We start from the raw sequence: 24,084 nt of genomic DNA on the forward strand, positions 1-24,084 counted from the left end.
CTTTCTTCTTCCGCCGCCAGTGCTGTGGTCAATTCATGACCATTCTGCCGGTGAGGCACCTGATGTTGAAACATCATCCATATTTGAATGGGTCTTTCATGTAATTCGGTGTCTCAGTGTCAGTGTTCTTGTGTGTCCTTGTTTCTTTTGTTGATTCTCTTGCAACCCCTGTTCAACCAGATATTAATCCCAACTGCACAAGGATGGCATTCTCAGCGCCAGTTGCTGTCAGCTACAGAAAAGCTAGTCCATGCGTCTCACTATCTCACTATGAATCTGGAGTAGGAGATACATGCAGCTGCAGCTGACGACGTCATGGTCATCGCCGAGGAGGAGACTTGCCGCCTTGAGGAACCCAAGCGAGCTCGCCGTTCTTGGTGCATCGACGCCGCGCCGCAGCCGTTGACGTTGTCGTACGTCCTGGGGCCCCAGGTGGAGCGCACCGGCACGTATGTCCTCAGCACCGATCGAGCGACGACCTCGCGGGCGCGTCGGCTACCGACCGACGAGGCCTTGCCGCGCGGCCCCGGCGCCGTCGACGTCGCCTTTCTGGGGGAGGCGCTGGCGGCGCGCGAGCGCCGTTCACCGGCCACGTTCCACGCCCCCACTGCCCACACCGGCTCGATTTCCTCTTCCTCCTGCCGCAGCGAGGCGTTTGACAGCGCCACCGGAGCGAACTGCTATCGGAGGAAGCGGCGGCAAGGGTTCCGGCGTCCTCGAGCAGAGCCGTCGCCGACTCGCCGTGGACCTCCGCCGCTGTGCGCTGTGCCACGCTCGCGCGAACCGCACCACCTGGGCACTGGTCCTCGGGCCACTGCCCTCCGGGCTCCGGCTCCTGACCGAGAAGACGAACGAGTCCAGTCGCTGCTCTGCCGGATCCAGGCCATAGGTGCGCGATCCGACGGCTCCCATGAACCCAGGGGTTGGACGGTATTTGAAACGAGTGCGAGTGGGTGCCGTACTGCCGTGACTCGTGAGACAAGAAGGGGGTTGACTTGGAATGGGAAGGGGGCAAAACGAAAGGAAAGCTCGCTTCTTGTATTGACTCGGGAATGGGTGGGAGCATAGTCACAGGATTCGGGGTCGATGCCTCGTCCCTCGACCCGGGAACGTCGTTCCGATTCGAGGGTCGGGGTCGAAGAGGGTCAGCGTCCCATTCAAGGTTGGATCGTGTCCCGGATTAAAAGGGGTCGCAGCCCCATTGCTAGCAGATTTAATTGGGATAAGGAGGTTAAGGACAGTGGATTGGTGTGGTTTTTGTTAGACAATGAGCTGAGTACGTGTAGCATGGTCTAAATGTACTCTTTCATATGTTTCTTATATGCTTGTGCAGATTAGTTTCTTCATTAGTAGCACATATATAGTTTTTGTCTTTATCGACCCGAAGATATCGACCCCGATGAATCAGGGTCGCGTCCCACATAATAATTTATCGTTCCATAGATGTATACCCCCTTCGTACCACAATTTTATAAAATGACGACCCTCGACCCTCGACCCCGTTCCTCGACCCGGTCGACCCAGGAACTTTGTGACTATGGGTGGGAGGCAATGGCGACGGCGGTGAGGGGCGCGGAAAGGAGGGTACCATACCAGCAGCCTGCTCCGCTCGGGTAAACGAACGAACGCCTTGCGGCCTTGCGGGCGGAGGTGGGGTGAAATCGGGTGTGAACGGCGACTTGAACAAAGCGTATGAGTGGCACAGGGGCTCCGTGACTCCGTGTCCCCGGTCCCGCCTCCCGCGCCTGCACTCTGCACCTGCACGGCCATAGCTCACTCTGCGCCTCCGTGACGCGGTGGCCAGCCACCGTTTGCCGAGTCCCGCTCCCGCATACGATTCGCACTCGCTGCCGCGAGCTGCATCCCCGGACGCCTCGAACTCACCCTCCCCGACAGCAACGCCACCCGGCCGCCAGGCGCCATGTCCATTCCGTTCGTGCGCTTGCAGCTGCAAGGAGCAAGGGACCGCGAGCAGAGGCGGCCATCATGCAAACGGCGTGTTCCGAAGCAAATACCAGACTAAAAAGAGTCTCAAACAGCACTCCATCGGGCGACGATATCGTCGACCTGGCCTGACATGGCATAGAGACTCCAGGTCTGACAAGTCTCCGGCTCCCCGTCTCCTTCCGTTCTGCCCCCGCGTCGCCCAGTGGGCGACCCGGGCGGCGCCTCCCTCTGCCCACCACCGGATCTCGCCTCTTTCACCGTTTGGTGCCCCTCACTTCCCACCTCTGATATCACGCCGGAGGCTGGAGGAAGTAGAGATCCATCTCTTTTAATAATTTTTGATAGATCAAGTTTAAATTAGGGTTAGGATTTTTCTATGCCGCGTTTCGTGGTATGGAAGATTTGTTTCCTCCTCTCCGACAACGGTGAAGAGATAGGGTGGCTTGGGTCTCTCCATGGTGGCTCCGATGAAGTAGGTGGCGGCATCTACAGTATCGGCAACTTACTTGGAGCGACGACATGGAGAATTATGTTTTCGGATGGCGTCATCGAGGCGGGGATGGTGCCGTCATCGTGGAATAATTTTCTCCGGCCACTTCTCCGTTTTGCCGTGGTTGTGAGAATAAGTCTGTCCTCCAAGCTGATGTCAATCAGTTTTAGATCGGATAGATTGGAATCAGTTTCTCTTCTTCATCGGTGGCAGAAAGAGGAAGAAGAAAATTGCAAGAAGGAAGAAGAAGATTGTGCTCGTTCCAACCTACAGAGATGTTGGTCGCCGTTCTTTGAGCGTTTGTTCTCAGACAGCTTACTGAGTGTATACCTGTGTGGCTTTCTATTTGATTTTTTACATAGGTTTGGGATTGAGTTTTGGAACTGCTTAGTACGTGAGTATTTTGAGAGTATTGCGTGTATCTTGATGACGTACTCAGCTTTGATATAATACAAGCCTTCCTTTGATCTCAAAAAAAAAGGCAAATCCCAGACTCCGAATCGCCATTCGCCAACGGTGCACTCCTACTGCCGGTGCCGCGAGTCGGAATTGTTTTCCGAGTCGAAGAAGGACGTCCGGCCACAACTATAAATCTGATCGTCGGGCGTCGATTCCTCATCGATCTCCTCCGCCCCCCCTGTTGATCATCCGCCGACCCCATCCATTCAAGCAATGCAAAGCAGCAGCCAGAGAGCTCGCGAGATGGATCATCGTCTTCCCCGCGGCGTTCCGGCGGTTCGTCTCTCCAGCCGCCTACAGCTGGCCACCGCCTTCGGCGCAGAGCCGGCGCCATCGTCGCGCCGCGGCGATCGACGCGGCTCGAGAGGACCGCCCCCGGTGATGACCGCCGACGTGCGAGTCGTCGTCCGCACGCACTTCCCGGTCGTCGGCCCTGGCGGCCGCACCCGGATCGCCGAGAAGGTCGCCCAGGACATCGCCCTCCGGAGGCGCCCGTCGCGCAGACTGCGCTTGCCGGAGAGCGTGGGGCGAGCTCTCGCGGACGAGGTGCTCCCGCTGGTGGCGCACCCGTTCGACCGCGGCGCCGTGGCCGCGGCCCGGGATGAGATTTGCGCGCACGTGGCGGCCGCCTGCGACGACCAGCGCATCGTCCGCGGCGGCGCGCGCGTCCTTGTCCTGATCGACACCTTCGCGTGCCCCGTGTTGTTCCGCCCTCCTCCTTGCAAGCCAGCGCCGCAGCGTGTCGTCTGTGCGCCGGGAAACCTCGTCGCCCCGACTGCAACCCAGAGCATGGGTTTAGAGATCAAGGTGCCGACGAAGAAGCCGAATCCATACGGCGCAATCGGGGACCGGCGGCCGAAGCTGGTGGTGGAGGCGCCGAAACTTGAAGGGTTCGGTACCATGGCAGGATGGACTCCATCTTTCAATCATGAAAAAGAACCAGTACTACGTTTGGATTTGCTAAGAGGAATCTGAAGTTTCAGGTCTTGTTCTAGTGATGTAGTCAGATTGTTCTAAAATAGGCCAGGATACCCTCAGGCAGTTCCGCAGTTTATAGGCGTAGTTGAACGACACTGCCGGTAGTGAGTAGTGCTCCGTGCAGGAAACATTGAAGGATCTACTACTAAACAAATATGAACCTGTTTTTTTTTACCTTTCGAATAGTTTCCTTTTCCATGGATATGTATTTCTTCTAGATATGAATGTAGAATGGTCGGGTAAGTACGTTGAATTCAAAAGACAGAGTAGCTTCGACGAGATGTATCTAATATCTATGCAAATTCAGTTCTGTAAAGTATTAGTTCTTTGTCTTGCATGTGCTTATAACTGCCAACCAGCTTCTGTCCTTAAACCTTAGTCAGCACAAGTTGTATAATTTGCGATTGGCTGAAGGGGATCTTGCTTTTTCACCGAAAATCTGGCAATACTGCTGATCTTGGCGTGGCAACCTGAAAACTTGGACAAGAGCTAGCGTGACTGATGCCCTACAGTGTTTGATCGTACGTTTGATCGTAGATGGCGCAACAATTCTTCAAGTTTTGACATGTTCAGCAAGATCTGATGCTCTTTGAGTCGTTGGCCGTTAGATATAATTTGCCCAACAGCGTACCTGGCCTGCAATGGAACATGCAACGGAACTGAATAGATCTGAAGTGTTTTTAGTTGCTATTGACAATCCAAATACCTGATACGAACAGTGTGGCCATACTGTCAATTTGCAATGGAGTGTAAACGAGAGCACCGCATAAAACGAGACTCTGGCATTCCACACATCATACCGCACATCGTAAGGTGCATTATATACTTATGGGTGAAAACCATGCAAATAAGGATTCACAGTTGCATTCAGCACCTAGGGTTCTGCATATTTATCATGATACAGCAGAATTTACACTAGGAATGGGACAGGCTTCACATTTGCGGCTCCTCTTTGAAGGCCCCATCTGCCATGGGCGTCGCATCCACTCGCAAGATGTTTTAGCCTTTCCGTTTTCTTTTCCTTCTGAGAACGTGCTTTTCTTCTGAGGACGTCGTGCTCCGGAGGCGCCCCTCGCGCGGGCTGCGCGATCCCGCGCGCGTGGAGCGGGCTCTGGCAGAGGAGCTGCTCTCGCTGGTGGCGCACCCGTTCGACCGCGGCGCCGTGACCGCGGGCATGAAGCCAATCTGCGCGCCCGTGGCCGCGGCCTGCGCCGAGCAGCGCGCCAGCGCGTCGCCCAGGGCGCCGCGCGCGTTCTGGTCCTGGTCGACACCTTCGCGTGTCCATGCTTCGCCCTCAGCCTGTCAAGCCGATGCAACCTGCTGTCATGCCTGCGCGCCAAAAGCCTTTGCGCTGTGAGGACGACTAGAGCCAACCCGTGCATGGTGGAGCTCGACAGCACGGTGCCGGAGCCCTGCGGTGCCATCGGAGAGACAGAAGGCCCGAGCCGGTGGCGGAGGAAAGGTTCATTTTCAATGGTTGGGGTGCAGTGGTAGTGAAGGTTTCAGCAGATGTATGTATGCTTAGGCGCTTAGCGTGTGCGCGTCTTGAACACCCTACGGCTTCCAGTTCCAGAACGAAGTGTGGTGCAACTTGTTAGTGTGAACACGGTGATCACCAGCTAAACTAGGTGACAAGCCGTAATTGTTGACTCTAAGACCTTGATTGGAGGTCATTCATTTAATACACATCAAGGGGGTGTCCCCCTAGTGTGCAGCACCACTATAAATAAGGGTTAACCCCCTTAGGACAAAAGAGAGGAACCTGGAAACGCCCAGAACCAACTCCTGCCTCTGCCCTAACAAGAGCCCAATCCTCATGGTGCTGCAAGCACTGGGAAGGGCTCTTTCCATGCCCTAGACGGCAAAACAGCAGCAGGAGGGAGAGCAGAAGCAAGTAAGAGATAAAGAACAGAGAAGGAGCTCAAGATCTGAGGTTCTATCCCTAATCCCTCTTTGATGTGTAGCTCATTCTTGAGCTAGTTGATCCATCAAGTTCTAACACAACTAAGATAGAGTGGTACAATTGATACATGGTTGCTGCGCTATGCTAGCTTGTACACAATGCCAATAGAGATGAAGTGAAGAACTACCTTGAATTTCTCCACGAGATGTATTATTTTCTTATACGTATAGCTAGGCGTATAGCCCGCGCATTTGTGCGGCTAGTATTGAAAATTCAAAAATTTGCATATCATTATATCCTTACTTAAAGATTATTTATTGGCTAAAACAATTCAAATTTAATCTACCTATAATAACAATTTAATTTGTTGAGATTTAATAATATTATGCATATAATTACTTTTACATTCATTTTATTTTGACTGATTGTTGTTAGCTTTAGTTTTTATTAATAGTATATATATGTTTGTAACTGATACATAGCTAAATGGTATTTTATATTTAACTTTTTGATATTGGTGGATGAATTTTAATTAGACACAGGGGTATTTTAGGCTAAATGATATTTTTATATTTAATTTTTCATAATGATATGGGTGGCTGATTTTTAATTAGGCACATGGGTATTTTAGGCTAATTTTTATTATAATAGCAGTGGTGGGTAAATTTATTTTTCTCCGATTAACGTGAGTGTCGGTGCCCAGACCCGGGCGGCCTAGCACCAACTAGTGATGATACTGCGTGTCTCTAATTCCAGATGGTTGATGCAAGAGGCAACACAGTAACGCACGGGTTTATTCTGGTTCCGGCCACGGGGCCGTACGTCCAGCAAAGGGGTGTGCGAGTGCACTGTATTATCTTGCACCGGAGGTGCCTGTAATAGGGGGTACAAGCGAGGCGAGAGAGGGAAGCTCCCAAGTCTCTGCTAGAGGAGAAGTTGATTGAGCCGAGTGCCAATATTGGGGCTCAGGAGCGTGTGTGCTCGGTGAGTTGTGCTAAGTGTGTAGAACAGCCCAGATGGATAAGATAGAGCCCACCTTCCCCTTTTATAGACACAAGGAGGGGCGGTGTACATGCACGGGAGAAGATCGCGGAAGTCGTCGTCTTTTCCTCGAATCGTGGGGGTGCAGTGGTCGAGCACAGTAGAAAGTACACTGTGGGGTATGGCGTCTGGCGTGGCAGTCGTCCTGGGCGTCGTCATTGGCCTTGCGGAGATCGCGCCGGCGTCCTGGCAGCTCCAGTGGGCGGCGTGGTGGTTCCTGTGGAGAGTACCGTTCCCCGCGTTCGATGTGGCGGCGCTCCGAGGGTCCTGCAGGCGGGGGTCGGGGCCGCTTCCGAGGGCCGTGCCCATGCCGTTCGAGGGTTCTGCGGAGGGGAAAGCACGAGGGAAGTACGGGGAGTTGGCAGCACAGTGGTTGAAGTAGTGCCGAGCACGTCTCGCACAGCATCGCAGGTTCCCACAGTGGCGCCACAGCGTCCGGAATGGCGGAGCAGTGACCGGAGTTGGCGGACGGGACTCTGGTCACAGCCACTGTGGAGAATAGAGGCCTGACGTCGTCTAACCCGGGCACTGCGGAAGAGTGGTTGGCATTTAATGCCTCCGTACGGCGGGCGGGGTGAGCGGAAGGACCGCTTGTTCTTTCCGTCGAGGGGTGGCCTCGAGCGAGGCGGAGACGATCCACTCCCCCGAGGGTAGGCTCCCTATCCTTGAGCGAGGCGGAGTCAGTCCGCTCTCTCGAGGGTAGGCTCACTATCCTCGAGCGAAGCGGAAACATGAGGCGTTTGTCGAGGGTCTCGGCGGAAGGCCCTCGAGCGAGGCAGAGATTGTCCCGCGGGTTCGAGGGGGCTCGGAGGGGCCGCACTGTGTACATAGGCCATGGATTGAGTTTCTGTGTCCTTTCCTTTCCTACGGATTGGAAGGAGACTGTAGGCCTTCGTGGGCCCGATGGCCTGGAATGTGTTTTGTGTTTTACGGGTGATTTAGTCCCCTAATTATGGTGCCCCTAATCATGGTATCCGACAGTGAGAATTTCTAGACCTTGAGAGTGAACGCGGAGCTTAGTTTATTAGTCAAATAATAAGATAATAGATATCGTCCACCCCTAGCCTAGGCATGAGTGCCTAGGCGTCGCCTCTGCTTGGCTGATTGGCTCCTCGACTCGACAGAGCAAGGTCGCGTTCCAGGCCCTGCTCGACGGATCGCAGTGCGCCACGTCACGCTATTTGCCATGAGATCGCGGTGGTTCTATACTTCTATGCTATTGTCCAGCCAGCCCGTTCGCCTGCATCCATGAGACTACGAGACCACGACGTCGACCAAGACGGATGGCGCTCAAGGTCGATAGCGCGCGCGCCGTTCCGCCTTCGGCGGGCAGAGGCCAGCGGCTCGATCAAGTTCCAGCCGGGCAACGGCGTCACCAGCTGGCTGAGAGTGCGCAGTCGCCGCCTCGCCGGGCGCGCCGCGAACATGCGCTGCTGCTAGCCCGAGAGCCGTGGATCTCTGAAACCATGACAGACAGCACGGGGCGATCGGCACCAGCGCGGCCCCGTGCGACGCCGGCGCGTCCTCGAGTAGGGCGATCGTCGCCGTCGAGCTCTGCTGCCGCTGCGCCGTGCTCGCGCCATCGCCCGTTACCATGCTCACCCAACCTTGACCGTCCTAGGCAAGCCCGGGCCCATGGGGTGTGCGGCCCGTGCGCCCGCACAGGCCCCCAATTTTCTGGGGCCCAGAATCTGAAATGGCCCATTAACTAGTTATGAGTTGAGGTAATTTTTTTTGAGCTTCTGACCTGCTTTGGTCCTACCTGCGCAGCCCAAACGCAAGGTCCGGCCAGCCCAAAAGAAAAGAAAGGTCCGGCCAGCCCAAACACAATCGACGTGCAGCCCAAAACAAAAGAAAAAAAGTCCGGCCGGCTGGCGGCCTCCTGTTCAGTGCCCTCCAAGGCTCCGACTTTGGCGATTCCAGTTTCGCTCGACAGATGAGACGGAGACGCCGACCGAGACTCCGGCCAAGCAGACGGAGACAACAAGTCGGTAATCCGCAGGACCAGGGCGCGCCGCAATCTACCTGCAAACACCGCCGCCGATGCCACCGGGGCCGCGGTAGGCAGAGCGCAAGAGCCGGAGCGGTGGAGCCGCAATCCACAGCCCACAGGCGTCAGGCGATCAGAGCTGAAGGAGAAGGTAAATAGTTTTCTTTTTAATTTCCATTCGCCAAGATCTGCATGTACTTGTATCTTTTAAATCTTAACATATTAATTATAATTTTGTCCTTTAATATTTTGTGTTAGAACGATCGATTGAAGTCATGACTTCTGCAAATCGGTCTAGAAAATATGATTCTGGCAGCCAAAAACATAAAAACAAACAAAGACTAGATGATTTAACTCAATCTCAAAAAGAAGCTATGGATAGATTTATTGTAAAAAAATAGTAAGTGTCCTCTAATAATTAAATACTTGATCAGAACTCTACACTTGATAGCAATATTTGGACTGTCTAGTAGACCCCACTTTAGATTTTCGCACAGGGCCCGATTTACGCCGGCACGGCCCTAGTCACCGCGCTCCTGCCCTAGTCCTGCGGCTCAGATTGCAGAAAACGAAGTCTGGTCGCTCCTCTGTCGAATCCGGACCACAGCTGTCCCATCGGACGGCTCACGGTGACCCAGCGGGCGGACGGTATTTGAAATTGCATCCACCCCGGACATGGGCGCGCCGCTCCCCGCCTCGCCAAAGTGCCGCCGCGTTCCCAGCGCTGCTCGCCGGATGGAGGCGCGCCACGCGCAAGTTATCCGCGGCGAGATCTCGGTGCTCCGACCTCACCGCCTGGATCGTTCACCGGCATCCACGGCGACGTCAACCAAGAAAGCACGATCGAGGCGGCGCCTGGAAAAATCTCCACAAAAATCTCGGAGCTCTCTGCGATGCTGTTCGCGGTCGAGGACGTCACCGTGCGCATTAGCTTCCGACGAGGGCTCGATCACCGTACGCGACACCGCGGCCGTGGAGAAGGCTCCGGACGGGCCGGGACTCGCACCGGCGAACAAGGTCCCTTCTTGATCCACCGCCCGGCGCGGCGGCTCACGGATGCCAATACGACGCCTTCCGTGAGCTCGAGCACCTGCAATTGAGGTTGCCAATGTCTCAGGAATGCTTGTGTTGCATTCACCTCCTTATTGAGCAGAATAGATAATTCTGTAGCAACCCACACTGCATCCGATCCAGTGTCCGCTACTGCAAAGTTAGCTCTGCGCCGTGCGTCCTGAGGAACGAGTCGTTTACACAAGGCTCTGCTCAAGGCCGCTCTGGGGCTCTCTTCTCGAGGCCCGCGCGGTGACGCACGCGCGGGCGTCACGCGTCGTACGGCGCCACCACCGAGCAACGAGCTTAGGGAACGCCGGCCGCCACTGGTTCCCCGGCCGGGCGCCAGCAACGCCGACGACGTCGCAGCCGTTGAGGTTGTCGAACGTCCTGCGAGCGCAGGTCGAACGCACGGGCACGTAGGCCCTCAGCACCGATCGAGCGATGACCTCCCGGGCGCATAGCCTACCTGACCGACGAGGCAGCGCCGCGCGGCCCCGACGCTGTCGACGTCGCCTTTTTTAGGTATGCGTGCTCGCGGGCAAGGGAGGCGCTGGCGGCGCGTGCGCCGTTCTCGGGCTGCGTTCCACACGCCCCACGCTCGAGTTCTTCCTGCTGCTGCGCCGCGGCATTTGACAGTGCCACTAGAGCGAGCTGCGGTTCCGGCTCCTGACCGGGAAGACGACGGAGTCCGATCGCTGCTCAGACGGATCCAGACCACAAGTGTGCGATCCGACGGCTGCAATGGACCCAGGGGGTGGACGGTATTTGAAATACCGTCCACCCCCAGCCTAGGCATGGGCGCCGCCTCTACTTCGCTCATCGGCTCGACAGAGCACGGCCGCGTTCCGGGCGCTGCTCGAGACCCTGTAGGGCGGCAACGTCATCGGCCGCACCCTCGGCGAGACTCACAGAGCGCATGCCGCCGCTGATCAAGTGAGACTTAAAAAATTAAGCTGACAACATGGCCGCCGTCGTCCCGTCGATGCTGCGGTGCATGCCCATTGCCCGTCTTGCGAGGGCCGAGGCCGGCTGCTCGTGCTCGACCAAGTTCCGGCTGGGAGACGGCGTCACCACTCACCAGCTGGCTGAGAGCGCGCGGTGGCCGGGAGCGCATGCTACTGCTGCGTGCTAGGCTGCTAGTCCGACTGCCCGAGGATCTCGTAAACCATCTCGACGTCAACGTTGTTGTCAGACAGCACGGGGGAATCGGAACCAGCGCAGCCCTTTGCGACTCCAGCTGGCCGCCGTCGGCGGTTGTCGCCGTTGAGCTCCGCTGCCACTGCGCCGTCCACGCGCCGCCGCGTGTCCCATGCTCACCCAACCTGGTCCGGCCTCCAACCTCCCGTCCTGGCACTGCCGAATCCAGAAATCAGACAAGTCCGGTCGTTCCTCTGTCGAATCCGGGCCCCAGCTGCCCGATCGGACGGCTCTCGGTGACCCAGGGGGTGGACGGTATTTCAAATACCGTCCACTCCGGACATGGGCTCCCTACCTAGCCAGAGCGCCGCTGCGTTCCCAGCGCTGCTCGCCATATGGGGGCGCGCCACGCGCAACCGCGGCGAAATCGCAGTGCTCCGACCCCGCTACCTGGCTCGTTCACCAGCATCCATGGCGACGGATCGAGACGGCGCCAGGAAAATCTCGAAGCTCGCCACGATACCATTCGCGGTCGAGGACATGACCGTGCGCATCGGCTGCCGACAAGGGTTCGATCAGCGTGCATGGCGCCATCGTCCCGTCGACGCCGCAGCCGTGGAGAAGGCTCCGGACGGACCCGGACTCGCACCGGCGGACAAGGTCCCTGCTTGAGCCGCCGCCCGGCTCCGGCTCACGGATGCCATTACGACGCTTGCCGCGAGCTCGAGCACCTGCAGAGCGTCGTCGGCCGCACGCACGACGCCGGCACAGAACCCGGTCGTTGACACTCTTTTTTTTTTTTGAAAAGTTTGCGGGAGCACCACTATATCATTTAAGAAGGGGAAGCAAGCAAGTTCTTACAGTCCTAATATTACATAAAAGAAGTTCAACTCGAACTCAAATAACAAAAACTTAAACATTTGAACTAGGTATCTCTGGCCGCCCACATGCCATCTTCCTGCAGTTCACCTCCGTCTTGATTTCTTGCATCACCTCCGCCGGCGTTAAAGATTTGTGATCAAAGACACGTCGATTCCTCGCCTTCCAAATGTTCCACGCACCGTAGATCATCATAGAAGCTTTTAGTCTTCTCTCCTTCCGGGGGAAATGCACAAGCTCCTTCTCCCACCAGTCTAGTATGCTGACTCCGTGTGCTGGCATCTGAATGATATTGGAGGTCCAAACTACCATCCTACTCGAAACCTGTCTAGCAAAGCTGCAGTGCAGTATCAAGTGTGATGCCGTCTCATGCTCCTGATTGCAGAGAGTACAAACCGGGTCACACGGCCAATTCCTAGCCAACAATGTATCTGCTGTTAAAATCATGCTCGGGACTGGAATTATGCTGAGAACATGGACGATCCCGGCATACGGCGAGTAGAGTTCGTGACCCGAATTCCTGAATTGTGGCAAAAAAAAAACTTATGGAACTGAGGCTGCCGATTGCTCAGGAATACTTGTGTTGCATTCATCTTCTCATTGAGCAGAATAGATTATTCTGTAGCAACACAGGAGTATGTGCACCTCAAGAGGGCATGCCAAATAAGTTATTACTTCGATTTCTTGATCATATGATAATTGTGTCATCTTGGTATGGTAATGTTCCGCAAAACTAAAGATTAATTGGAGATTGGTCTCTGCAATAAGCAATAGAGAGAGATCGTTCGGTGATCGGTTTCTACACCAAAGAAGCCATAGAGCTGCTGCTCTGCTAATGCAGTTGGTGTAGCAAAGTGGCACTAATGTGTCAGTGCAGATAGCTTGAGAAAATGTCCACAGTGCTTGTTTGGCTATGGCAAAAGGTATCGTCCATCTTGCCGTCTTGCCGATCGTGATTAGTAACTGAGTAAAGCTCTCCTCAGTTTTTACCAAACTAGAAAACACGCGTTCTATGCGTTGCTAGAGTTAGCTTGTATGCTGTGGGCTGAAAGGCCTGAAAGCCCTCCTCGTTTCTTGCTAGTCTGAACCGAAACATAATGGTGTGTCCGTTTCGATTACAAAATGAGCACGGCTCTCAACCCATGCCTGAAGAGGGCACATAAAACCATCCAAGAAAAAACTTGCCAGTCAGATCAGGCTTCTTTCGCAGTCAGATCAAGCTTCCTTCGCTTCTGCGTGCGAAAGCGATCAATGGCCACTCTGAGTCCACAGATTTGTCTGAGAAGAAAAAATCCAGAAAAAAAATAGAAGGAACGTTGCCAAATGAATGAATGGTCTGCGGTTGACGGACGGGCACGATGGTTTGCTTTCCCGAACCGTCCCGGCGGTGGTCAGCCTCTACTCTACCTACATCTGATTTAACAGCATCTTGATTGGAGGACGTCGACGTTTAACTGACGAGCAGCACCACGGACGTCTGTCGCCTGCAAAATATTCCGGTTTCGGGGTGGTCGCTGTCAGCTTTGCACCCTCGCCTCAACCTTGGATTTGATAAAAAAATGTAACCAGGTTGTGCGAGTAATGGGGTGTTCAGTTCTTGAGTTCATGAGGCACAACATAATGATGTCCTAGGAAATTCTCCTTTCGTTTAAGAATATTCGTACAAGTCTTAAAGCATTAGGGAAGATCCCAGGGGTTTAAGAAAATTCTTCGCCGGGGGCCACGACCGTAGTTTTCAATTGAGCATATCGAGTAGATTTCTCATCTCTCATACTTCATATATTTTTTCTTCATCACTGGTAATACTTTTTATGTTTTTATAGGTGCTATTGTAGAAATCCCCTTACAAATGTAGGAGGAAGACATATTTTAATAAAAAAAATATTTTAGTGTCAGAAATGAATGAGTAATCTGATGGATCCCTCCCATTATCAAAATGAATAATAGTTTCTTTTGATATTGGGAGGAAGGGATGTTGGAGATGCTTCTTACGCAACTTCAAACCTGCAAATTTCAAATCTATCAACAGTATCCACAAAATCTCAGAAATTTAAAGTCTGTGCTAGCACGCATTCGAGTTTCACCAGATCATCAGAAATATAAATTGGCTCGCGTAGAACTGTTGAGTGTTGGCGTGTGGGGCACAGCCGCTTTGCCGCCCTCAAAGCAAGAACAGCTTCGTTAGTTTAACAGCCGCATCTACCCCATTAACACACGCCGCGCCCATTGCTTTCCATCAGAGCTTCCTCTTCTCCACCGTGGTGGTGTCCGGTGGGCGATCCGCGCTTCCCCCATCGCCGGCGAGCTCATGGCCCCCGCACCGCCGGAGGATTTCCAATGCGCGGCGAACGGCTACTGCGCCGCCCCGCCGGCGGCGGCCGGCGGGGACGGCGAGCTCCGGTGGCTCCGGCGGTGCTTGGAGGCGGCCGGGAAGGGCTTCGCTATCGGCGCCGGCCTCAAGGGCGGGCTCGCGCTCTTCTCCGTCCTCGTCCGCATCCGCAGCCGCCGCTCCCCTAGATCGAGGAAGGCGGGAGCGATGACGAACGAGGAGGCGGTGGTGCTGGCGGTGAAGGAGACGGTGAGGTACGGTTTGTTCCTGGGGACCTTCGCCGGCAGCTACGTCTCCGTCGATGAGTACATCGCCGCCGTCTGGGGACGTAAGAGGTCAGCTCACGGAAACCATCACTGTTGAAATAGTTCCTAATTTCACGAATTGGGCGGTGCTGACCTCTACTGCGGATTTGCTTGCCGCGGAGACGAGGGGCGAACTGCTTTTGCGATGATTCGAGCACATCGTTAGCGTTGGCTTTGGTTAATTGCACGAAAGATAATAGATTGTGCTGTGCTGTGTAGGTGAGAATTAAACTATAATTGGTTAGGATGGTGTGTGAACTGTGAAGTGATGTGTTTGAGCAATTTTAGAAGAAATAGAAGGAATAGAAAATGGGTAGTGCAGACCAGTTAAATTTCTCAATATTTGTATAAGAGGCTGGAATTGGTACTTTGAGTAGGATTAGTTGTTTTCTCATTAAAATTGTTCTTTCTTCCAATGCAAGATTGTTGATGCTGCTGAGAACTTAGCAGTTCTGCAAGTGCAAACAATTTTTTACCATGAAAGCAATTTTTTTTGGTTAGTGATCAAGGATGCTAATTCCAGTTAGACTAGTGGTGTCTTACTGTTTTGTTTGATAAAAGAATACTTCTGCAACTTGTTGTCCATCACATTTAAAGATATTATTGGTGGTGAGAAGTTCAGGTCTAGAACTCTGAATTACTCTGAAGTTCAGGCCTGCTAGTAGTCTTATGATGTATTGATATCACAGTATCTGTCATTGGTCTTCCGCTTGCTCATCAACATTACACTTCAGAATGCGTCTTGTTTCACTGCAGCTTTCATGCTATCTTTGCGAAGCACCATTTTCTGTTGGATAATGTGTAACTCTATATTCTTGTTGCTTCAGAACAGCAAGGTGGAGGTCACTCTTAGCTGGGTTAATTGCTGGTCCTTCTATGCTCCTGACTGGATCTGGAACTCAACATACTAGTTTGGCTATATACATTCTCATGCGTGCAGCAGTACTTGCATCCCGTTGTGGAATAAAGAGCAAAAGATTTGGAAAGATCTGTAAACCTTTGACTTGGTCACATGGTGATATCTTCCTTATGTGCCTCGCATCTGCACAAATTTTGTAAGTTCCATTTCATTATTAATTTTGTAAGTTCAATTTCATTATTAATTTTGTAAGTTCCTTTCCAGATTCCAGTATTCAATCACTTGTCTAGGTTGCAGTGATTGTTTAGAAATTAGAAATTATTGCTAATTATACTTCAAGGGATACCCTGAGCATAGTTTTTTTGGGGCGTTTGCTGAGCTTACCATTGTGTAAGCAAAGCTTGGAATCAGTATGTCATGCATAGCACTGTTTCTTTCCTCTTGTTTATTTAGAAGTTGGAAAATATTGCTAATTATACTTAAAGATATGCCATGAATGGAGTTGTTTGGATGTGTTGAGCTCAGCATTGTGTAAGCAAAGCTTGGAACCATTATATCATGCATAAAAAAAAATTTCTTGTCATGGGGCAAGTAATTAGTCAGTAATAGATGTGCAGGAATTCCATGACATATATTCTGTAGCATGTGCAAATATGACCTTTTGTCCCTCCATTTTCTCTTGTGCAGGTCAGCGTACATTTTAAAGCAGGACAGTTTACCATCATCGTATAAATCATTTCTAAATAAGCATGGTGGAAAAGATCTTACTATTCTGCAAGGTGTTAAGGATATAGTCAACCACACTGCTATCACTAACTTAGCGGGTATCGAGAAGCACTACAAATCTATTGGTGTTGACATAAAGTTAGATCCAAACATGAAAGTGCCTTGCTCAGTAAGTATTACATATCTGTTGTACATGAATGAGTTATTGAGTCCCCGTTAGTTTGTAATATGAAATTTGTCCTATCAACCAGTCCATAGGATCAGTTTTGTGGCATAACATTCCCTGTGTCATAACTCTTCATAGCTAATCTGTTCCCATTCTTTGTTAAATTATTTTTTCCCCACAGTCTGACCCCTTATCTCTGCTTTCCAGATTGTGCATGGTAACCAATCATGTGCAGGACATGTCTTATCATTCTTGTTACAAGCATATGGAAGAGCGGTTCCTGTATATGTTCCAGTATACTTAGTTCCAGCACTAGTAGTTCATCGGCAGTACCTCATGAAAAGGTATACGCATACGGCGATACAATAACATTGACATGTTTCATGTTTGGTTGGTAATTGGTGCTGCCAACAACCATTTGTACCCTGCATCAGTTGAGCTTCTGATTGAAAGGATAATTATATTCGTCTAAAACTTGATAAGCAATGTTTTACAGTCGTCCGACTAATCGTGATTAGTTGCGATTAGTCAGGCTTATCGTTCCCTTGGCACCGATAAGGAGCAACGACTAGGTATGAGCGACTAGAATTCTAGTCGTCCGATTAGTCGTCGATTAGTCGCGATTAGTTGTTCGACTAGGTAGGAAAACGATCAGATTTGCAGTAATGGGCCGCGTCAACTGTGGTTGGGCTGCTGGGCTGGCATTAGGCCCATTAGGTTTTAGGTATATATGCACAAATGCATGTGCCTCAGACCCGCTGTCACCCAAATCTCACAAGTGAGTGACCAACTGACCATCATTGCGGTGTTCATGCTTGATATACACTATGTAATGTATAGTATACATATCATATCGGTCCTAGCATGATAGGACGACTATACAGATGACTAGGCTCGACTAATCGGCCTGATCGACGACTAATCTCGACTAATCACCTTATCGGTGCCATGGCGACTAGGTCCGACTAGACGACTGTAAAACATTGTTGATAAGTTTATCCTGTTTAGGCTGAGAAGGGAAGCAAACAGGATTTGTGTAGTCCATGCAAGATGTCATGCTACCTTATCCTATTCCTTAAAAAGGATGCAGTTTCTCTAACTCTTTTTTTTCTTTCTTCCCTTACAACATGCAGGCCTTACACAATTTTAGGGAAGAGTCTTCTAGGGATAGCAAGATCTAGCCTGTTTCTCTCAGTATACTGTGCATCTGCATGGTGAGTTCATGATTTCTTACTTTCGGTGCACACTATGTCATCACTTTTTTTTGGGGGGGGGGGGGGGGATGACAATTCATGGTGTTTCATTCTCTATTTCAGGGCTTGGACCTGCCTGCTTTTTAGAACCTTCCAGAGTGCAAATACTCCGCTTGTTATACTTGGCACGGTATGCAAAACACTTTTGCCAGATAAATTCAGCATGCTTTCTTATGATACTAAATTGTTTCCACATGACAGTTTCCAACAGGTTTGGCACTGTTTATCGAGAAGAAGAGCAGAAGAATTGAGATATCCCTGTACTGCCTTGCCAGAGCCATCGAGAGCTTTTTCACATGCATGACCGATGCAGGACTCTGCCCACCGATACTGCAGATAAAGCGAGCAGATGTAGTCGTGTTTAGCGTAGCCACCTCAATCATCATGCATTGCTATGCACAGGAAAGAGAAGTTTTCCGGTCCAAGTACCTGAATGTGCTCGACTGGGTATTTGGTGTGCCACCGCCACTCGACAGTGAGGGTAAACCAGATGAAGCCAAAAAGTGCCAGTGATATGGTGGCTTGTAGAGCCCATTGCATGGTTCTTGTATCATCTTGTGATACATTAGAGGATTTCTAGCTTAGGAGGCTCTTCGCAAGAATCAGAATTTAGTGGGTATAGCAAAGTAGATTTATTCAATTGATTCATCAGAACGGTGTCCATATGTTGGGCATATGTATTGTAACTTAATGATCTTCATGTGGTCATGTAACTCGAAGTTCTTAGCCGGCAAATGAAGTTGTCGGACTCTGTTGTCTCGAGCAATAGTTATGGTTGAAGAACTAGGAGATGGAGCTCCGACCTTGGCCTAGTTCAGGATTTTAGAGTGTAGACCAAAAATTGCAACAAAAAGTTTGGACGAGGATCATCAAACAGTGAAGAAATCGACTCTAGTAGTTTGATCTGAGCCGTCGAATTAAGAAGATTCAGCCTTGACGAAAGAGGTCGGTTGGACAGGCCAAAACCAGGCATAGCGACGTCCACTTCGTTGCCTTGGGGTTTTGGCCCATTTCTTCGTTCCCCACCCGTTTCTTCCTCCTTTCCTCCCCTGTTCCAATCCAACCCCCCACCCCACCCCACCCCAATCGCAACAGTTTCACTGCGCCAGTACAATCCCTGTCCCCCCGCACCGCCCGAGCCAGGACAGCGACAGGCCCTCGCGCCGAGCCAGCCGCGGCGTTGCTGGCGGGCAATGGGAGCTGGGCGGCGGCGGTGATGGGCGCGGCGAGCTCCAGGCTGGAGAAGGCGCTGGGCGAGCAGTTCCCCGAGGGCGAGCGCTACTTCGGCCTCGAGAACTTCGGCAACACATGCTACTGCAACAGCGTCCTGCAGGTACGCGCACGCCGCCCGGGGTGGGGGGCGGCCTGAATCTCTCGGTTCCTGTCCTCGTGGCCGCCGCTCGATGACCTGGGGATTTGTTGGGTCTCTTCCGCGCGGGGCGGTGATGAGCCGTGAGCGATGCGGGTTCTGTGAGATCGTATCGCGGTGATTGCGCTCGTATGATGCGTCCGTCGAGGATCGCGGGTTTGCGCCAGATTTTCCGAGTGGGGAATTTCTGTGATTGTGGAGGGATGGCATATTTCCTGTTTTAATTTTGGAACATGATCGTAGATCGTAATGTTTTGTGTGGACTGAGGGACTGCGTATTTGGTTTGACATCGGGGAATTGAGACACCTCTGGATGTGTTGAACTGCATGTATAACAATATCACGGTAAGCTCCTCGCTGGAGATGTGGGGGAGTTTCCGTGTGTCCAGACAATTTAAAATGCGTATATAAGCATCATGGTAGACGTAGGATTGTTGCCTTGGATGTTAGACATTTTGGTCAGCAACATTTTGAGAAATATGTGATAATGTTCTCAGCGAAAGGGTGCCTAGCCGGATTGGTTAGGTGGCCTCAGTAGCACTCCTCAGGTCCTGGGTTCGACTCCCGGTGGAAGCGAATTTCGGGCTGAGGTTAAAAAAATCCCCTCGCCTGCCTACACGCCAAAGCATATGGAAATAGGTCCCGGCTCACCCCGGTCCTCTCTCACACGGGTTACGGTATGGGTTACGGCGCCCCTGTGTAAAGGGTGGGGCAGGGGTTCGGGGGTTTTCTCGGCCTGCGTGAGAGATCTTCTTCTTACATTAATGCCCGGGGGGCGGCTTGCCCCTCGCAGGTCGAGTTTTTTTTATATATAATATGGGTTCTACCTGTTAACCTTTTCAGGCACTTTATTTTTGTGTTCCTTTCCGTGATCAATTGCTGGAGTACTATGCAAGCAATAAAAACACTGGAGATGGTGAAGAGAACATGCTAACCTGCCTGGCTGATCTGTTCTCTCAGGTACTACTGCAGCTATTGGCTATTGCAATTGCTATTCCATCTCAGCTTTTTGTAAATGCTGCAGCATGTAGGAATCACTGGTAGTAAAACATATTTAGTCTTGAGACAAGTGTAAGAGACGCTGGTTAATTAATCATGATTTGGCCCGAGGAAAGCTGTACCTAAAGATGACTCCAATGTTAATTAAATGCATGCATGTATATTGAATACCATGGAATTTCCTCCAAGAAATTAGCTAGTCAACTTGGCAGTTTCCATGAAATGCCTACAGTTCTACTGATCACTCATTATATTTGTAATGCCAACCTCAGTTAGAAATAACAAATATAATGTTCCAAGTTAAATTTCTACGATAGCAGTCCTCAGCAATAAACTGCCAAGGTTGCCTTACATATCTTACCTTATAAGTGTAAGAGGGGCACAATAAAAAGGGATATAGTTGAGAGACCTATACTATGTATGTTACTCGGACTACATAGCATCTTCTGGTAACCTCTGTAAAATTCAGTAATTGGACTTTCGAGGTACATGTTGATGTTTGTAATCTAACAAACCTAGACCCTGGAGTAATGCCTGTTAAATGAGGAAAGTTTGTAGGATATGATCCATTGTTGCCTTGCTTGATCGCTGATTTTTCACATATAGATTTGTATTGATCTTTGTACTGACAAGCATATTCAGGTGCTCCTCAATTGTATTGTTGTTTTTCCACTATCTTTAAGTCTAGGATCTGACAAGAGGGTGCCACAAAAGCTAAAAGGCAAATTCTATAGGACAGCAATTTGTCCGGCGATGCTATACGGTGCTGAATGTTGGCCTACAAAAAGGCGACATGTCCAGCAACTGAGTGTAGCAGAGATGCGGATGTTGCGGTGGTTTTGCGGGCACACAAGGAGGGATAGAGTCCGGAACGAAGTTATTCGGGATAGGGTCGGAGTGGCACCAATTGAGGAGAAACTTACCCAGCATCGGCTGAGATGGTTTGGACATGTCCAACGAAGGCCTCCTGAGGCGCCGGTGCGTAATGGGGTTCTTGAGCGGGTCGATAATGTAAAGAGGGGTAGAGGTAGACCTAAACTGACGTGGGATGAGTCGGTTAAGAGAGACCTTAATGATTGGAATATCTCTAAAGAGATAGCTTTGGATAGGAGCGCTTGGAGACTAGCTATCAATGTGCCTGAACCTTGAACTTATTTCTTTCGGGTTTCATCTCTAGCCTACCCCAACTTGCTTGGGAAAAAAAGGCTATGTTGTTGTTGTTGTTGTTGTTTAAGTCTAGGATCTATAAAATAGTTTGAGCAGTTTCTTTTATCTGGAGGCCTTTTATTAGTATGAGTTATTATTTGATTATTTGATACAAGTGACTTTCAGAGTACACTGAAGGAGGAGTCGATGATCTATTGCAACAACATAATTATTCTTTCCCTTATCTTACAGATCAGTAATCAGAAGAAGAAAACTGGAGTTATTGCTCCTAAGCGTTTTATACAACGATTGAAGAAACAGAATGAAATTTTCCGCAGTTATATGCATCAGGTAATACATATAGTCAGTGGCATCTTTCAATATGTATTCCATAGCTTTGAGCAAGCACACGGCCAAATAATGTTGTGCAAATCATCTTTTGAAGTACATAGTTAAATTATGTTGTGCTAATCATCTTTCAAAGTATAGTGCACTGGCCCTCTGAGATATGCTATTAAATGTAGATGCATTTTTTTGCATGAATTGCTCTTCTTGTTTTGTCGAGGTGTCTTTTTTCAGAAGTTTCCATATGAAATGATGCAATACTGAATTCGAGTTTTATGTATTCAACTCCTTGCACTATGAAGAAATCATGGGAGCCTTCCACCTCCCAACGGTCCAACATATCTGAATCTTACACATCCTGACCGTACCTCGTGTTCCATATATTCGTTTCCTCGATAGCACCTTGAGATAGTTCTTCACGAGATTTTTGTATGGCAAATCTTATATATTTAGAATAATTTAGAAGTGGTTTCAGATTGGTAAACAACTTCTAATTCACTTTCCTATCAAAATATGCTCTTTTGAAGAAACATGTAGAATAGATATGTAGTTTCATGATTTCAATAAAGAATTAGTTCACTTCCAAGATAATGCTATTTATATGCTTTTTATAGTTAATTGTTGTGTAACATTTAGTTTATTTTTGTATGGACTGAACTCAACACTACTTTACTTTACAGGATGCTCACGAGTTTCTGAACTTTTTACTGAATGAGCTCGTTGACATTCTAGAGAAGGAACATAATGCTGCAAGAGAGTCTCTTCAAAATATTTCGTTGCAAAAGAATTCTAATGGCCCTATTAATGGCCAAGCCAATGGTAGTCACAAAGAATTACCTGCTACATGGGTCCATAAATGCTTCCAGGTGAGATTCCTTTCATTTGTGCCAACATGCTTTTGTGTGCATTCCTATGGCATTGGCGTAAACTCCAGGCTAAGTTTTTTGTTTAGTCTTGGAGATGAGCCTATAATCTTGATTTTGCTTATGTAGGGAATATTGACTAATGAAACAAGATGTCTGAGATGTGAAACTGTGACTGATAGAGATGAAACATTTTTTGATCTGAGCCTGGACATTGAACAGAATAGTTCAATAACCAGCTGTCTTAAGAACTTCAGCTCGACAGAGACTTTGAATGCTGAGGATAAGTTCTTCTGTGACAAATGTTGCAGGTGAGTTTTTCCCATCCCCTCTGATCGCCCATAGTTTCCCCATATACGCCAATACTTTGTCCTGGTTATCATTGATTCTGTAGAATGTGGTTGTATTAGTTGTTGGATCTGCTTTATTTTTTCCCCTTTTCTGAATGTGTATTTGAAAATTTACTGCAAATCACCCAGTACCTCATGTAGAACTTCTGTGCCAATGGCTTGGTTGTCCTGTCCTTTGGCTGTTAGGAGGCGTTTGCATTTCCTTCTGTCTGTCATATCTGTGATGTATATATATCAGAATTGCAATGTCACTTTCGCAAGTTTCTTTATTTGTACGATAAAAACTGCTCTTCACTTCAGTTTACCTTTCCTTCTGTCTGTCATATCTGTGATGTATATATATCAGAATTGCAATGTCACTTTCGCAATTTTCTTTATTTGTACGATAAAAACTGCTCTTCACTTCAGTCTACAGGAAGCTCAGAAAAGAATGAAGATAAAGAAACCACCAAATATCCTGGTAATTCATCTCAAGCGTTTCAAGTATATTGAGCAGCTACAGCGCTACAAAAAGCTATCTTACCGAGTGGTTTTCCCTCTGGAGCTTAAACTTCTCAACACTGTAGACAACTCAGACTTGGAATACTCTCTTTTTGCTGTGGTAGTTCATGTTGGAAGTGGGCCAAATCATGGACACTATATCAGCTTGGTTAAGAGCCACAATCATTGGTTGTTCTTCGATGATGAGAATGTTGAGATGACTGATGAGTCCATGGTACAGGCATTCTTTGGCTCACCGCAGGAGTTCAGTGGCAACACTGATAATGGCTACATTCTCTTCTATGGAAGCCTTGCAGAAAAAAGTTGATGTGCTTCTGATACCATGTGATTGATTATATACTTCTCCTTTCCTTCCGAAGCTTCCTTCGCCTAATGATATAGAATATGCAGTGCAAAGTAAAAATAGCTAGAATAAGCAGATTGTGAGACCATCATCTTCAAATGTTATGGTGCAATCAACGCTAGGCAATAAAAACAAGTTTCCGGGAGGGGCTATAAGCTAGGTGCAGAGCCCCCCACTTAGTTTGTAGCTCCTGTTTCTTTCATCTAGTTCTTTGCATACAGGTTGTATCAATTCCAGAATAATGTTTGTTGAAAACCTTTATTGTCATGTAAAGAGAGATGTTATCTTGGAAGCCTGGAGGTAAAAATTTTGTTTGTAAGATAAAAAGCTTCTCCCAATCCTTATGGGATCCTCAACTGCCTATCTTCCCTGTAGCTTGGGGATCATTGTGTACTGCTCCTTTGCCACGTAAAATGTTTCACCAGTTTGAAGCTGTATGTGACTATCTGAGATGGGCTCAAAAGCTACATGTTTGACTGGAGTTTGAATGTTTTTTTATATAATCGACAAGCATATTTTGGCCTCAAGCTTGACTCTTCATTTGCAACATTACTTTATGGCCTAACCGCTGTTCCTGCAGCCACAGACCCGTTGCAGTGAGAAAATTGCAATGTCACCAACTCACCATTCTAAAATTGGGCTTCGCCCCTATC

At 49.7% G+C, this 24,084-nt stretch overlaps 2 protein-coding genes across 3 annotated transcripts; both read left to right on the plus strand.

The window, feature by feature from the left end:
* The first annotated feature begins 14,008 nt into the window (after positions 1-14,008).
* LOC120688510 lies at positions 14,009-18,314 on the plus strand. 2 transcript variants are annotated; one of them, XM_039970858.1, is made up of 7 exons: positions 14,009-14,541; positions 15,344-15,566; positions 16,058-16,265; positions 16,470-16,606; positions 17,396-17,476; positions 17,579-17,645; positions 17,717-18,314. In XM_039970858.1, exons 1-7 carry the CDS (start codon positions 14,508-14,510, stop codon positions 18,026-18,028), a joined length of 1,062 nt encoding a protein of 353 aa, XP_039826792.1. In that variant the 5' UTR covers positions 14,009-14,507; the 3' UTR covers positions 18,029-18,314. The 2 variants fall into 2 exon arrangements, with proteins under 2 accessions (XP_039826792.1, XP_039826790.1); XM_039970856.1 differs by having other exon boundaries at positions 14,028-14,541; positions 15,339-15,566.
* Positions 18,315-18,511: 197 nt separating this feature from the next.
* LOC120688511 (ubiquitin carboxyl-terminal hydrolase 3-like) lies at positions 18,512-23,868 on the plus strand. Its single transcript, XM_039970859.1, has 6 exons — positions 18,512-18,848; positions 19,728-19,844; positions 21,282-21,380; positions 22,055-22,240; positions 22,367-22,548; positions 22,996-23,868. The coding sequence occupies exons 1-6, from the start codon at positions 18,732-18,734 to the stop codon at positions 23,393-23,395; spliced, it is 1,101 nt and encodes a 366-aa protein (XP_039826793.1). The 5' UTR covers positions 18,512-18,731; the 3' UTR covers positions 23,396-23,868.
* The last annotated feature ends 216 nt before the right edge of the window (positions 23,869-24,084 follow it).

Source organism: Panicum virgatum, chromosome 9N (genome assembly GCF_016808335.1).
Source record: "Panicum virgatum strain AP13 chromosome 9N, P.virgatum_v5, whole genome shotgun sequence".
In the NCBI taxonomy this organism is placed as follows: Eukaryota; Viridiplantae; Streptophyta; class Magnoliopsida; order Poales; family Poaceae; genus Panicum; species Panicum virgatum.

Coding starts and splice junctions, on each gene's coding strand:
- LOC120688510 (XM_039970856.1), top strand. CDS start 14,186: ATGGCCCCCGCACCGCCGGAGGATTTCCAATGCGCGGCGAACGGCTAC. Junction 14,542..15,338: donor GCCGTCTGGGGACGTAAGAG/GTCAGCTCACGG, acceptor TTGTTGCTTCAG/AACAGCAAGGTGGAGGTCAC. Junction 16,607..17,395: donor CGGCAGTACCTCATGAAAAG/GTATACGCATAC, acceptor TACAACATGCAG/GCCTTACACAATTTTAGGGA.
- LOC120688511 (XM_039970859.1), top strand. CDS start 18,732: ATGGGCGCGGCGAGCTCCAGGCTGGAGAAGGCGCTGGGCGAGCAGTTC. Junction 19,845..21,281: donor TGGCTGATCTGTTCTCTCAG/GTACTACTGCAG, acceptor CTTATCTTACAG/ATCAGTAATCAGAAGAAGAA. Junction 22,241..22,366: donor GGGTCCATAAATGCTTCCAG/GTGAGATTCCTT, acceptor TTGCTTATGTAG/GGAATATTGACTAATGAAAC.